This window comes from Podarcis melisellensis (genome assembly GCF_964234715.1).
Source record: "Podarcis melisellensis genome assembly, chromosome: 1".
NCBI lineage: Eukaryota > Metazoa > Chordata > Lepidosauria > Squamata > Lacertidae > Podarcis > Podarcis melisellensis.
In genome coordinates this window covers 82,699,081-82,715,080 of record NC_138528.1, presented here as the reverse complement: position 1 = coordinate 82,715,080, position 16,000 = coordinate 82,699,081, and the positions used below count along the sequence as shown (strand labels likewise).

The following is a 16,000-nucleotide window of genomic DNA, read 5'->3' as shown; positions in this document are numbered from 1 at the left end:
ATGGCCAAACTCGGCCCTCCAGCTGTTTTGGGACTATAATTCCCATCATCCCTGACCACTGGTCCTGTTAGCTAGGGATGATGGAAGTTGTAGTCCCAAAACAGCTGGAGGGCCAAGTTTGGCCATCACTGATCTATGATCTTTTAAACTGTGGGGGTTATTGTTTCTATTTGCTATTATGTTACATTATATTTATTTATATAGAGAGAGAGAGAGTGTGTGTGTGTGTGTGTGTGTGTGTGTGTGTGTAAACTGCCCTGTGATCCACAGATGAAGGGTGGTATAGACATTTTGACAATAACAATGCCCAAGGGTCTGTTGCTGCAATGTGGCACTGGCTGGTTGAGTAGCTGATCCTCAGTGTCATGGAGGACTAAAGAGGCTGGGAACCCATGGGAGAACTGAATAATTTTCACATAGAAAGGCAAGATGGTACTAGCCAAGTTCTGGTGTTGCCCAGACTACATCTAACAGGGTTTTTTTCTTCATGTTGTTTAACCGCTACAAAAATAAACATGTCTCAGTGAGAGACAAAAAAAGGAGGCTATTTTGGCCAGAACAGAGGGAGTTCAACAAAAATGGGTCTTAAGTACCTGGAAACAAAACCAAAAACACCCCCAGCAGAGTAGACAAGAAAAAGGCCTATTGAACCAATGTGTTTTGTACTCTACTGGTTCATCCTCAGGGAGTTACAGAACTGTAATTCAGATATGCTGCATTTTCGAATTACTACTGTTTTGAGTTTCCCCAAAGAGGGACCATAAGGTCCAAATGGGAGCTATATAAGGTGCGAGGAGACGAAAGCCAAATAAAGGCTAGACTCACCATCATTCCAGGTGACGATGCTGCAAGGAAAGAAGAAAAAAGAGATATGTGAATATATTCTTGTACTGCTTGTGACCCAGGGCTGTCCCATCTCCAAGGGGGGTTATGAATGGTGAAATGACACACTTTATTGTGCTCGGCTGTGAAGGTGCAAGGGCCAAGGAGACGCTACAATGGAACTACACTGCCTGATTTGCTGCCCTCACTACACCCATGAGCAGGAGGATATCTGGCTTTTAACTTGCCATCTTGAAATCAATCATGCTTCTTTAGTCCATACAGAAAAGAGAACATTAAATTACTTAAGAACTGACAATCTGTTACATGATTTTTCAATGCCCATTTTTGTCTTGCGTGTGCACATATCAAAGAACAAAGGCTGTAAGTTTTAAGCAAGGCAACCCCATATATGCTTCCCACTGCATTCAACAGGGTTTACTCCCTAGTAAGTGTGTTGAGGATTGCAGCTGACCAGCACTGACAGCAATCAAACAGTGCTGTGCTCATCCCTATTCCACAATGAAGGTTGGCACAGAGAGGACAGTTAGAAAACACTTGCAGCTGGTATGTGCCTGGGGCTCTGTGCTGGGCTTTTGGGTGTGTTTTGGTGCCAGGCAAGTGCCCTGCTCTGTGTATACAGGCCAGGCTGCTTTCTGAGCAGTGCCCTGGGGATCAGTGAGCTGTGAAATTCCCAGTTATTCAAGAAGATTAAGGGGGCATGGGATGAGGTTAGGATTAAACTAACATGCTCTCCCACCCTTCCTCCTCGGTCTACTACTGCTAGCTCAGAAGGTTCATGCAAGGCCTCCATTTTATCTGGTCTGTCAGTGGCTTTCCTGTCCCACTAGATAACAATTGCCCCAGTCCCCAAGAGAAGGCTGCCCGGCTGCCAGAAAGGACAACCGGGGGGGGGGGGGGTGTAAACATGGCAGGTTTACTGCAAGTACTTGGCAATCATTTTTAATTACTTATGTGCAATTTAACACACATTTTACTTAGCAAACAAAAATAAATTATATTAATTTAACCAAAATATATTTTAAATTCCCATGTCATGGTACAACTTTTTAGCACCCCTCATTTTTTGGAATTTGAAAAATTCAATGTGCCTTATTGCCTACCCATCTCTACATACCATATTTTTCCGTGTATCAGGTGATGTTTTTTGACTCAAAAATTGTGTCAAAAAACTGGGGTCATCCAATACACAGATAGTGGCATGGGTGGGAGAAGCGGCGTGCCCGCCAGCCAGCGGGAGCACAACTTCCCCTGATGCTGCTGCGTGCAGGGAAGGATCTAGGGCGTGTTTCCTGCCCACAGTTGCATGGGGGGAGAAGCTCAACAATTTTGGGCCATTTCCCCCATTTTCTTAAAATTGAGTCCCCCAAAACCAGGGGGGGGGTGTCTTATACATGAGGGCGTCTTATAGACGGAAAAGTACGGTACTTGCGCACAAATGCTCTGCCAATGAAGTATGCAAATGAAAGTTAACTTGATACGAGATTCTCCATTTCCCTAATGTATATCAGCAGCAGCAGCAATACAAGCTTCATCTTGGCCTCTAACCCTCCATGATGCTTTCCTGCAAGACTGCATCATGGTGCCAAGGTCATCTAGTCCTTTTCGTGCAACAAACACAGTCGTCACCTTTATATGCTTGCTGGTAACTGGCAGTAGCACCAACCCAGAACTTCAATATATTACAAGGCTCCTGTGCCTTTAATACTTTTGAAGACAAGGGTGTTTGAGCAGCTGCAGCTTCTCCCTCTCCAGGACTGCCTTTGCACAGAAGCCTAACCTGTCTCACAAAGGCATTGTGTAGCTACACGTTGTTTGTTTAAGGAACATATATCCCCCTTTAGCTTCAAAAAGAAATCAACGTGGCTAACAATAAGAAAACAATAAGCACAAAAATACATAGATAGGTAGATAGAGATATATAGATACAGATACAGTCATTTTGTTTTTTAATTGTATTTTTATTGTCTATTTTATTTCTTATATTGCATTTTATTGTATTACAATTTGAATTCTATGGCACCCTTAGAAATGTGTAGGACTAAACAATATATAAGCGTTATAGCAATCTTCAAATGGTCCATGAGGGGAAAGGTACCACTGGCTAAGTCATTCTGGTGCAGAGTAACTTTCTCCTCTGATTCGTAGGAAGGATGTGTTGATAGCAACCAATACTGCTATGGGCCAAGCAACAAGACAAATATATTTAGGGCAGATTCCTGCATTTGTTTCCTGGCTCTCAGAGGTTCTAGATAAGCTCCTCTGACACACCCATTTGAGGCAACATCACCATTCAAACAAAACCCAGCTACTACCGTATTTTTCGCCCTATAGGACGCACTTTTCCCCCTCCAAAAATGAAGGGGAAATGTGTGTGCGTCCTATGGGGCGAATGAAGGCTTTCGCTGAAGCCTGGAGAGCAAGAGGCGTCGGTGCGCACCAACCCCTCTTGCTCTCCAGGCTTCAGGACAGCCCCACCGCCAGCCCCAGAAGCTCGAGGGACAGCGGGGAGGCGCAGCGCGCCATCCCACTGTCTCCCGACCTGGTTTGGAGGCTGGCGGCAGGCTTCCCCCTCCCTCAGCCCCGCAAGCTGCCAGAGCGATGCCGAAGCTGTGCGCAGCTTCTGCATCGCTCTGGGACCCGTTCTGGGGGCTGGGGTCGGCGGAAGCTCAGGCTTCCCCCGCCCCAGCCCCGCACCTGGGGGGGGGGAAATAATTTTTTCCCCTTTATTTCCCCCCCCAAAAAATCTAGGTGCATCCTATGGGCCGGTGCGTCCTATAGGGCGAAAAATACGGTATATACAATTTGAGCTTCATCTTGAAATGATCTGATGAAGCCACTTTCTTGGATATTAGTTCCAATTTTTTTCTAAACGCTAAAGTCTCCAGAAGCTATTTGAATTCACTATTCCAAAGCAATGATTCAAATATAAAATAAAAGCATGTCATTTAACAACAACAACAACAAAGTTTGTACAGCTTGTCTACTTCTCATTAGTTTATCCCTAGAGTCTCCAATGGGTGTCCTTAACCCTCCTGTTTTATTAGTATTTTGGGGAGGCAGTTTTACCTGTTTGGAGGGAGGTGGAGTCTGAGCATCACCTGTGGCACCCACAGCAGTTACTGCAATTTCCAAATATGTCTTCAGGTCCCAAGAGACTGAGAACCCTTGATTTAAATAACTACTGAAACAACCATTAATGATTGAGATAACCATTCCTTAACAGATGGGCTTGCTGTGATCAAGGGGTTTTAACAGCTAGACTTTCCCATTCTTTGCCACATTCTGTATATGAATATTCTTATTAAGCACATGGAGACTACTTATCCCCATTCCCTTTGCAGGTAACATGAGAGCCACTGAAGGTGTGAGCTGAAACAGCATGCAGGGGGGAAAGTACTTCCTGGCTCTCAGCCCACTGCACTTTCCCCTAGTCTGTAAGGCATCACTTTCCCTCTTCACCCCGTCTATTCTTGGATGCTACTCCCATACATCCAGATATGTTAAAGAAGTACCTGGGAAACAGACAGAATCTGGAAGAATATTAACAAACATGTAGGGTTACTTCCACCAATAAAAACATCAACTGTAGCTCCAAGGTTTCTTATAAGCCAGAGGCAATCCTATCTCTGCAATGATGAATCCCACACAACCATAAAGGTATTGCCTGCAGTCCTGCTCACAGGATACTTGAATTCCAACAGCATCAGTGAAATTGTGCTGGTTGGGAATGATGGGAACTGTAGTCCAGAACATCTGGAGCATCCCAGGTTAGGGATGCCTGGTGTGCCGTACTGCTGCCACACCCTTCCACAGATTGGCAACATGACACTATGCACTGTTTTACAGCAGGGCTGGTACCCTGGAATTTAATGAACAAAATTACCACTGATCTGACGGTAGACGATTCCTTTCATGTGCTCACCATCAAATCTGTGGATATGGAATTCTCCCAAGTGACAGTATAATTATAGCTTTAAAATGGACATGTTCAAAACCTATAGACAATCTAGACAGGAACACAGCAAGATGCCTTATACTGCTATGACATTTGGTCTGCTGAGCTTAGTAATGGCAACAATCACCAGCAACGAGAAGAGCAGGAGCACCCCAATACAGTCTCTACAGCAGCAAGTCTTTTAAATCCTAAATCCCTGAGTCTTCACTTGCTGTGAGTCCCACTGATGAATCAGGGATCAATTTTTAATCTGTGATTAAAGCTTTAGTTGATTAATCTCACCAATTAATCAATTAAGGCTTGAAGCTCTACCTACTTAGTGCTCTAAATTTGGCAAAATCTTGCTTCCAAGTCTAGCTAGGGTAGAAAGGATTACTTGAGTCTTCAATAATTCAAGTAATTAATTCATTAGTAAATCAATTAATAAGTTTTTTTTAAAAAAATGGGGCCCATTAGTAAGATTTTAATCTAAATTGAACTATGTGAAATGGGTACTTGGTGGCAAAAGCACAGCTGTAATCCATGTACACACACACATATTGAACTTAATCTACAAAGGAAGAAGTAATTCTGCCTGTATGATTCTTTGTCAAGAGAACCTGTTATCTTCTACAAAGAATAACAGTTTGAATTGGCTGCTAAATAATCACTGAAAGCCCAAAGGTTAATTATCAGTTCACTAGGTGAGGCAAGGGACGCGGGTGGCACTGTGGGTTAAACCACAGAGCCTAGGACTTGCTGATCAGAAAGTTGGCGATTCGAATCCTCGCAACGGGGTGAGCTCCCATTGCTTGGTCCCTGCTCCTGCCAACCTAGCAGTTCTAAAACACATCAAAGTGCAAGTAGATAAATAGGAACCGCCCCGGCAGGAAGGTAAACGGCGTTTCCGTGCACTTCTCTGGTTCGCCAGAAGCGGCTTAGTCATGCTGCCCACATGACCCGGAAGCTGTACGCCGGCTCCCTTGGCCAATAAAGTGAGATGAGCGCCGCAACCCCAGAGTCGGCCATGACTGGACCTAATGGTCAGGGGTCTCTTTACCTTTTTTAGGTGAGGCAAGGGAGCATGCAGTCAGGCTTCATTTGTTTTAAGGGACAGATCCCTTTCTTTGGGGAAAATGCCACCTGCATTTCTGCCAGGACTGGGCAGCTGCTTTGCTGCTGCAGAACTTACTGAGAGAGGTGATTTGCAGTTTACACATTACCTGGCAGACGTTTGGTGTTAACTCCAATTTATTTCTCACTGGAAGTTCTTGCAGTAGCACAAACATCCCTGTGTTAAAATGGGTGGTGCAGGTTATTTTAGAGCTGTGCCATCGCATGCTTCCCTTCAAACAGAAATGGCTGAACGGTGGTTCTGCCCACCCCTTCCTGTCACTTTGGGATTGCCCAGTTCTTTATTACATCCAGGCGGAAAAGTCCCGTCTCCTCTTCCAAGACACATCAGTGTCACCTCACAGCAGAAGTGGACAGATCCGGCAACAGTTAACAGCCCACCTCTCAACTTTCCCAGAAGTGTGAAGCACTCCTTCCTGAAGTGCATGGCCATCCTATGATTGGCTGGGCTTAGCAACCTGTCACTCAAAGCCACCTTGGCATAAAAGACCATAAATGCATGGTCCATGTGGTCTGTTGCTCCTCTTGCCACCAACGCCAGACCATTTTTCTGTTAGCTTTGCCTGGTGTAGGGTTAGACCAACATCCTGGTGTGCTGTTTAATTTTCATTTTGATTCTGGACACTTGCTGTTTCAGATTTGTGAATTTCTGGACACACTCAAGAGCTGGCTGTCCCCTGCCTCCTGCCCCCCACATTGGTTAAACCTTCTCGGTTAGGCTATTAGTTCTTAAAGTACCTGGAATATCTGAAGAGGAGATGGGCTGAGGTGGCCAAGCAGGAGAGCTGGAATTCAGCTGGTTGTTCCTTTACTCCTGAACAGACCACCTTGAGGCAGTGAGAATTCCCTTGCCCTAGGTGACAAGCAGAGAGGGAGGGGAGGGGAGGAAGGAAGGAATGTCACCTGTTACTAGGGGACTACCTTACTGGGTTGATGTAGCAAGTAGTGTGCTGCCCTCCACCACAGTGAGTAGCCATTCCCAATACAGTGGTACCTCAGGTTACATACGCTTCAGGTTACAGACTCCGCTAACCCAGAAATAGTGCTTCAGGTTAAGAACTTTGCTTCAGGGTGAGAACAGAAATTGTGCTCTGGCGGCACGGCGGCAGCAGGAGGCCCCATTAACTAAAGTGGTGCTTCAGGTTAAGAACAGTTTCAGGTTAAGAACGGACCTCTGGAACGAATTAAGTACTTAACTTGAGGTACCACTGTACAGCAGCCTAGGTGAGCAGGCACCTGCTCACGGCAGGAAATGGCATTTAGGATTTATGCAGAAATGGTATTTAGGATTTATGCACTCTCCCTGTATGAGACAGAGTGTGATAAATCACCGACTGTCATCTACTATTTTCCTGCCAGGCATATTAAACTGGATGGGTTGCAAATGATCTTGGCAGCAAGGCTGACAGTTTTTTTACTGGCCCCACAAAGCTTTTGACATTAGCAGGTGATCATGATGAGATCTCCAGGTCTTAAAAAATTATTTCCCCCCTTTTCCCCCTGTTGCTCAACCTGCTGAGAAGAGCAGATGAGGCCAGCTTTCCTTGTCCGTTGGCATCTCTGAGTTTGGGTGACAAACCACACATATTGACTCACTTTACCAAAGGCAATGTGTGCTTTTAGTCCTGAACTGCCCTAAGCCTACTTTATCGAGCTAAGTAAAGTTTAAATGACCACCAGGAGACTGAATGGTTTCCCCAAACCATCTGGGGATGTGTTTGCATCTCTCCTTAAAATGGAAAACATTCATATCAGAAGTTTTAGCTTGCCGTTTCATTGTTACGAAAACCTAATTCATAAATTGTTGTTTGGGAAACTGGCGTTGAGTAATGTGCTGATGCAACTTGGTGGTTGGTGGCATGTATGTCACATCTGCAGTGCGGCTGGAAACAAAGGTTTACTTCAAATCAAATGAATCCCAAGTAAAAACTGGATAAACAAACTGAGGTTATCACCTGACTCCACAAAGCAGCTTCCTATGCTTATGCAGCTTGAGCCTGTTCCATCGGGGTGGGCAACCCTTTTTGTCTCCTTTCCAGGGCTGCATTCCCTCAGTTTGATCTGACAAGGGTCACATAATGGCAGTAGGCAGAGTGAGAGTCAAAGTGAGAGTGTCACTCCTTTATCTCTCTCTCTCTCTGTCACTTGCTTTCCCACTCCTTACCACTAGGGTTGTGTACACACTGTATCTGTAAGCACATTTAGAATACCTTACTTCCCTCAAAGAATTCTGGGTAATGTAGTTCACTCCTCACAGAGGTACAATTCCCAGCAACCCGTAACAAACTACAGTTACCAGAATCCTTTGAGGAAAGGAATGTGCTTCAAAAGTGCTTTAAAGGTATAGTGCGTATATATTTGCATCTCCCCCTGCCCTGTGCCATGTTTAGGAGGTTTATTTATGACATTTCTATTCCATCTTTCCTTCTTTAAGCTCAAGATGGAGTACTTGGTTCCCCCCCACATTTTAGCCTAAGAAACTGTGACTGCCCCAAAGCTGTCCACTGAGGGGGATTTGAACCTGGGTCTCTCCCCAATCCTAAACTGACACTCTTAACTACTATGTATCTGCTCATCTCTAGTTCATGAAAGCATATGCCACAATAGATTGATTAGTCTTTAAGGCACCACAGTGTTCTTTGTTGATTTTGCTCCAACAGACTAACCCAACTTCCCCTCTGGAAACTGTCTGAATGAAAAAGGAGAGCATTTTTTTATGATTTCCAAAAAGCTACACTACCTGGAGGTGCCTCTTACTTGCCACAGACAAGGGGTAAGTCGCTGCTCCCAACCACTGGCTTATCAGCAGCTTTCTCAATTGTTTGGCTCCTATCTAAAGTGAAAGCAGGGAATGATCTGCGATCATTCAACAACTTTGTGTAAAGTGTCGGCTGCAGCTATCATGTGATGAGTAATGTAGATTCAGTAAAAGTCAGAGTACTTGTCCGAGGAAAAATAACTTTGGATTTCAATTATTTGAAAGGCCATTCTTTATTTCAGCTCCACTTGCAAAATCATTCGCTCTTCAAGCCTGCATCTAGGACTTGGAATGGTGTTGGATTGAGTGTCTATTATCTGATTGCCATCAACTATTTCATGAAGTCAAGAATGCCACTATGCAGAGGGAACCTTCTTTTTTTAAAATTTCATTAGGGTGTCGTTTCTTAGCAAGAGCAAGAGTGAAGGGTAGGTTGCCTTTGATCACGCAGAAGTTCCTGGGGCCAAACCCAGGGCCACGGTCAGGTGTGGGAGCCCCTTGCCAATCCCTGGAGCTTTACAGCCCAGCTCCTCTGCTGTGCTGCTGCCTGTTCACTTGCCCTCTCCAGGCAAGCAGTGAGAAAAAAGGGCAGGAACATGCTTTGTCTTCCCTATCCATGTGATGGTGTGCACTAGGACCCAGAGGGAGACGCAAACTAATGGGTGCCAGCAATAATAGAGAGGAGGGGGCAGGTGCATTGAGGGGGACCCACTGAAAGGACCATGCCTAACCCCCCTCCCCCAAATAAAACCCCTGGAAGCAGTACAGTACCATGTTGGACAAGCTTTGCAGCAAAGCCAAGCTCCTCCCGTTGGCCACCAGCTAGAACTGCAGGCATCTCCAAATATTAGCAACAGTTGCTACCTAGGACGGTCCATGACTCCATCTTGCTTGCCTTAAGAATCAGAGTTGATGCTTGAAGAACTGGTCTGCTGCCTACTTAGCACAGCTTCCTTTAGAAACTGACTTTTGACAGCATTTTTCTTTTATAGTTACTTCTACTTTATTTCTGTTTTACTTTTGTTTAAGGTATAGCTGCAGGCTGACTGAGGTACCAGGATTACCACCAAAGGGAATGTGAATTATTCACTATTATAGGACCCTTTGCTACCATTCTTAAAACTTATAGCAATATGTTGTAACTGGTTTTTTATGTTATTTTCATTGTTTCACAGTAACAGGTAATGAATTAGTCGTTCATTAGTTGTTCTAATGAAGTTAGAGCTTTAAATATACTTTACCATTCCTTGAAAATATTTGACGGGGGTCAACTGACTAAAACCCTTTTGGGGAGTGTCATCCCAATATTACCTTTCCAGGATGCAAAAGTGCCACCACCCAAAGTTTAATATATTTTCTCACCTGAGATTACATATTCCTTTGGGTGTGGTAACTACAAGGCACCATTTCATTTGCCCCCCAAGATAATATCAGAAGGGTCTCCATGGTGAGAGAACTTGAGATGCAATGGGCACCAATGCTGGGGACCCTCAAAGCAAAATTCATTTAACTATGAACCCTGAAATTTGAGTGTGAAGTGGACAGTGTTGGATTTCTGGGTGTTAACCACAAACTTCGGATTGATGTATCAATTTCTCAGTTTTGGGGGCCCTACAAAACACAGAGTTTGGCTTACAAAACCATACAAAAGGTCTGGAGGGGACCCCAATTTCAGGGTTCACAGATATTGAAGCCCTCAAATCACAGTAGTGGCATTGTGTTCATCTAATGAAGGAACTTGTATAGTGTGATTTAAAAAACAACATTTTTTTTACTCATTGTTTTTTAGTTGTTTAGTCATGTCTGACTCTTCATGACCCCATGGACCAGAGCACGCCAGGCTCTGTGTAGCGATCAGCAACTTGCCCTGAGACCATGTGGTGAAGAGAAGAATATAAAGCCCCTAAATAAACAAACTTCTATCACTTCCTGAATGCTGTTAACAAGTCCATCAGAGACCAAGTTCATGGAAGACAATCTTACTTGGTTAGGAGTGATCGCCAAAGAAGAAAGACAGAGATCTCTATTGTGTTAAGTTTATTCCACACGGGATACTTTACAGCCAATGGTTTACATATAAACAGTGGAATGGTCTCCCCACAGTTGGCAACTGCAAGGTAATATAATTAATCAATCATTACCTGCAGACCCAACAGCTTCACTGAGGAGAGACACCCATGGAGCGCTCCTGTTCTTTAGGACTTTTATGCAGGGGCTGCATCTAGGGACATAAGGTGCTGCCTTTTACCAAGTCAGACTTTGGGTTTGTCTAGCTCAGAACTGTCTCAGAACTGACCAACAGCAACTCTGCATCTTTCAGGGTTTCTCCCAGATCTACCTGGAGAAGCCAGGGATTCAACCTGGGACTTTGGCATGCAAAGCAGCAGCTCTCCCCACCCACTGCGCTTTCCCAGCCTTCTCTCCAGCCTCTCTCGCCTTAATTTCTTGTGCCACGCTGCCCCCAGCACCCACTGCCACAAGCCTGGAGACTCACAGATAAGAGCTCGCTTAGCAGGACTTCAACTCACCAGCTGGAAGGGTGAAGATGTCTCATAACTATTTGATCTGGTTGGGGAAAATTAGGCCACAGGCATGGGGAAAACGGTAAACAGAAATACCTGTACATTGTCAAATTCACTGAGGAAGAATTACGGCAGGGGCACATCTTTCATGGAGCTTGGGCTGTGGCATGGATCAAATAGCTCATATGCAGGGCTTCTGGTCCTCTACCCTAAGTCCACTTAGCCACATGGTGGAGGATGACTGTGGGGCCCTTGTACATGGCACAAAGTCTGCACAGCTGGCTTCCTATTACTGGTAAGGGGGAAGAATTCCAGGGTTGTTTCAAATTTTTCTCTGTGTATATAATATGTGTGTATTTGTGTTAAATTATCTCTCTCTCTGTGTATCTCACTTAATGCCAAAAGAAGCTTTCCAAGACTCCCATGGGGAATGCAGAAAGTTGCCTGCCATCTATGTTCTCAGCATAAGCCCTTGGCACTTCCCAGCACCACCTTCCTTTTGTTAGCACACACCAAGGAGGAAGAGGGAGGGCTTTGAATGTATACCTCCCCCCCCCCCATTTCAGCTCCTGCTTATGTGCAGGAGAAATAGTGCGTCCAATCTGCAAGGGGAGGTGAGAACAGGCGTGGGGCGGTGCGGGGGGAGTTACTCCAGACCGTTTAAATCGAGCAAAAAGAGAAAAAAATTCAGGCGACGATTTCGCGTGCCGATATTCCTACACCAGTGTAAGCATCAAGATGCCCGCAGGCTCCCTTGAAGCCAGTGCCCAGTTGCATCAGCTGGGGATCCTAGCCTTGCCCAACCTTTTTTGTCCATAGGAACTTGATGCTTTTATTCCCCAGCCAATTCTAAAAAAGAAAAGGAAAGGAGGGGGGGACGCCCAGGAGCAGGGCGATTGGCGGAGACGGCCCGTGTGGGCGGGACTTCGGGTCAAGCAGGGACCCCGCCAGGCGCTCGAGAAGCCCCTTTCCCTGCCCCCCACCGCCAGGCAGAAGAGCAGCAGCCTTACTGCACGTCCCTCAGCTTTGTGCTTCCCGCAACCCGCCTCCCGTCTCCCTCCGCGACCTGCAGGGCGATCCGCGCGCTTCTCGCAGCAGCAGCAGGCATAATAAAAACAGGTTGCACCAATTCCAGGTGGCCCATTGTAACCGAGGGGAGACTTACATGAGAAGACTTACTCCCGCTCCGTCCGTCCTGCTCACCAGGCGCACCGCAATTCTTCAAGCGAGCCGCGCGCACACACGCGCACACACATACACACGTGGTCCCGGCCGACCCCCTTTCTTCCCCGTCCTCTCCAGCAACAGGCTGCGCTCGCGCGACCCCCGGGCGCCAGCACCGCCCCCTCCCCCAACCCCCCGATCCGGGCCTCACTCCGGGCGGGAAAGGCGCCCGAGACCCACCCGGGGCTGGGAGAGAAACCCAACGTCCACCCCCGCCGCCCCCCCCCCGCTACCTTGTTGCAGCGCAGCGGCAAGCGCAGCTCTCGTGCGGATCTGCGGGCGATGCTGAGGCCGGGCGAGCGGCGCGATCCAGCGCAATCCGATGGCGAGGGGCGGGGTGGAAGGAGCCGGGGAATGTCCAGGGATTAACTCCGGCGGGTTTTATATAGAAACGGAGCGGGCATGCCCAGTAAGGCGAGGCAGCTTATCGAGCATCGGGGCAAGGCGGGCAGGCACTCGCCAGCTCCGGAGACACCCACAGCCATTGACCGAAGCAGATAGGCGCTCCCGGGGGCTGGGAGCGAGTGAGCGCCGGGGTGGGCGTGCGCGGGAGCGTAATGGGCGCGAGGGGGCTGGCAGCGCCTCGCAGAGGTGGCGGAGGAGTGCTATGCAAAGCGGAGGTGGGAGGGGTTCCACCCGAGTTAGCGCGGGGGAGGGGAGAGGTGGGCGGGGGGGGGGTCCGGAGCCGAGGAATTTCTTGCTGAAAGAGCCCATCCGCTCCCATGACGTGCGGCAGACACACGCGGGGCTGTTGCTAACCATTTTGTAGCCCTCCTCTAACGAACGCCAAGTGCTTTCTTGGTGAGGAGCCCGTTCACTCTCGCTGGGTTAAGCAAACCTTATTATACCCATTTTACAGATGGGCAACCGAAGTGGCTTTTCTAAAGGTTGGGGTGTGGGGGGCGCTGCTCCCATAACTATGTCAGGCACACGTTTTTATTATTTATTCCTTTATAACCTTTGTGCTCCCTTCCTCCAAGGAGGGTGTTAGCCGCTCAACAATGGATGGAGGGAGCGGCTTAGCAACTTACTCATGGTTGACCCAGGAGATTAGAAACCACCACAGTGACATGCATAAGAAAAGGAGGAACAAAAACACCCAAAGTCGCCTGTTCCCCAACCCCCGGGGGGTGGCTAAAAACCAAATTCGAGGCTGGGAGTTCCAGTTTTGCACAGAAATGTTACAGGAGGTTCCTCTTGCATTTCATGACCTTTTTGGCTTCACAGTTTTATCTTTCACCACCTGGTCCCAGGTGTATACAGCTAGCACATCTTGAACCTGATGTAGCGGGTTCTAGTTCACAAGAGTGTCTGCCGCAATAAATCACTTTGTCTTAGATAAATGTGGATTACCCATATATTAGTGAACTGATAACAACTTAAGGGTTTTAAACATCTGAGCATGTGAGCAGATCCAGCTATCACCTAAATGCAGCAAGGAAAAACTTAACTTGGTTGTGCTACTGCCATCTTAGCATACATTAATAAAGCGGAACGACAATTTCTATGTATGTACTGTATATTAGCTACATATGGTGTAGTTTATATACTACCCCAAGTATGTCCAACTGAATATGGGGTTGTTGTTTGCAACTTTGTCGTGAGTGCAGTTTGAACATCTAGGAAATGCTGCCTGGAAGTTGGAAACATGCTTCATAAATAGCATCATGGATTCCACGGCTACACAGCGTGTCCCTGGAGCATGGGCTGCGATAGGGTCTGAGTGTGCTGAAGCAAATGTGTGTGCAGCACAGGAAGGGCACAGACAAGCTGAGGCGGGGTCACACTGGGACAGTGAGACTTGAGACACTGCACTACATACAGCCAGGCTATTGCACTAGAATGCACTATACTGTGCTATATTAGATAAATAGTCTGCTGCTTTTGTTAAGAATCCCTGAAAATGAAAAGGTGGACACTTCAAAACATATGCCCATATGGTGGTGATGACTGAATTTATTACCCATCCTTCAGTTGCAGGTCCCAGTGCATATTATGATGATTTAAAATTCAAAACTAGTTTGGGGAAACCTGGGTTAGAGAGGGAAAAAAGCAGGTATTATTTTTGCTAAGACCAGTCTAGGCTGCTCCATCTTTCTAGTACCTGCATGGTGCTTCAAATTCCCATGGCTGTGGAGTATTCAGAACACTGGCAAAATTTTATTTCTGCTCATCTTCTGCAGGAGTATGTTTAGCAATGTGAGCAGCAATGGAAGTATACATATTTTAAGGGTTTGGGGATAAGGTGGCATTTATTTATTGAGTGGGGTTATTAGTTTGTTTTCATTTTTATTATGTATTTTGTATTTTTGTGGTGTGAACTGGGATCTTCAAATGAAGGGTGGTATACAAATTTAATAAATAGTAATGGTAACAGTTAAAACAAATTATAGTCACAGGAAAAGAGTGAGCCCTGAAAGCATATTTCTCATGTGCCAAACACTAGGCTAAAGAGGTGTATCTCCAGCATTTAGAGGAATCTTCCTTGGAGTTGGCTGGGACAAGAGGCTCTATATCACAATGCCCTGCAGGTCACATACCAAACTCCCCATAGCTGCTCAGCAAGAAAAGCCTCACCATCTCAGTCCTACTTCTCGCCTCCTAGAGGGGAAACATAAATCGTGGCATTGTGCTCCCATTCTTTGTCACTTATCTTCCAACCACCTCCAAAGGTTACCAACTATGGAATGGATCTATCTATCACATGTGGCTGGGGCAATCCAGCCAGATGGGCAGGATATAAATAATAAAATGATGGTGTTGATGATGATGTGTTCAAATTATCTGCCCATCTTCATGTGAATTGTAGCCAAGGATTAGATGTTAGAGAAGAGGATCGTAAAGGAGTATTTCACTCCACTGCTCACTCCCAATTTCTGTCTGTCCAGAGTCTAGGAACATCCCTCACATCATCAGCACTGTGTACTGGTAATGACATTATGACAGACAACTTCCTTTTCTTTCTTTCCTTCTTCCTTCCCTCCTTCCTTCCTTTCTGTTTTCCATTGTTTCTTGACACACAGTTTCATATGCAATATAATGCCAAATCTGCAATTATACCATACCCATGCGTGTGGGCAAATCTGTCTGTTCCAGTTTCTCATTTTTAAATGAATTTCAGTTCTCAACATCTCAACTTCAGTTTGTGATTTTTATAAAAGGTCTTCATGAAAAAGCATCAGCTTTTTGTTGCAAATGTGTCCTAATATACACATTTGTGCATGTACTGTTGCATAGTACTGTTGAACAACACACATTTCCCCTAATGTAAAGTCATTTCCCCTAATGCAATGTGTTTTGTCAGTCTATTTTCACTGATATATGCCTGTATATGGGCACTTTATTTTGTAGACATTGCTTGGTTGTGGAACTGCATTGCAAAATTCAGAGAAATGCAAATTTGAAAGGATGGCTCCCTTTCAGTCTCCATACTATTTAAGAAAGTGTAAATTAGGTAGGTTCACCTTCAAATGCAAATTGAATCCCCCCTCAATCCCTACTTGGGAGTAAAACCCACTGGATTCAGTAAGCCTTATTTCTGAATAGACAGCCATAGGATTAGGCTGCATGTGGCAATGGTCA

The 16,000-nt window shown here is 46.0% G+C and overlaps 1 protein-coding gene across 1 annotated transcript in view; it reads right to left on the bottom strand.

Moving 5' to 3' along the window:
• The window catches only part of CARNS1 (carnosine synthase 1), a 32,604-nt gene extending 19,614 nt beyond the window's left edge, over positions 1-12,990 (bottom strand). Inside the window, exons 1-2 of the mRNA XM_081926269.1 lie at positions 12,652-12,990; positions 826-845 (exon numbers count right to left, since the gene is read on the bottom strand). Coding sequence (XP_081782395.1) covers positions 826-831 — 6 coding nt within the window. The 5' untranslated portion in view covers positions 832-845; positions 12,652-12,990. The remainder of the gene's footprint in view (positions 1-825; positions 846-12,651) is intronic.
• Between the last annotated feature and the right edge of the window lie 3,010 nt (positions 12,991-16,000).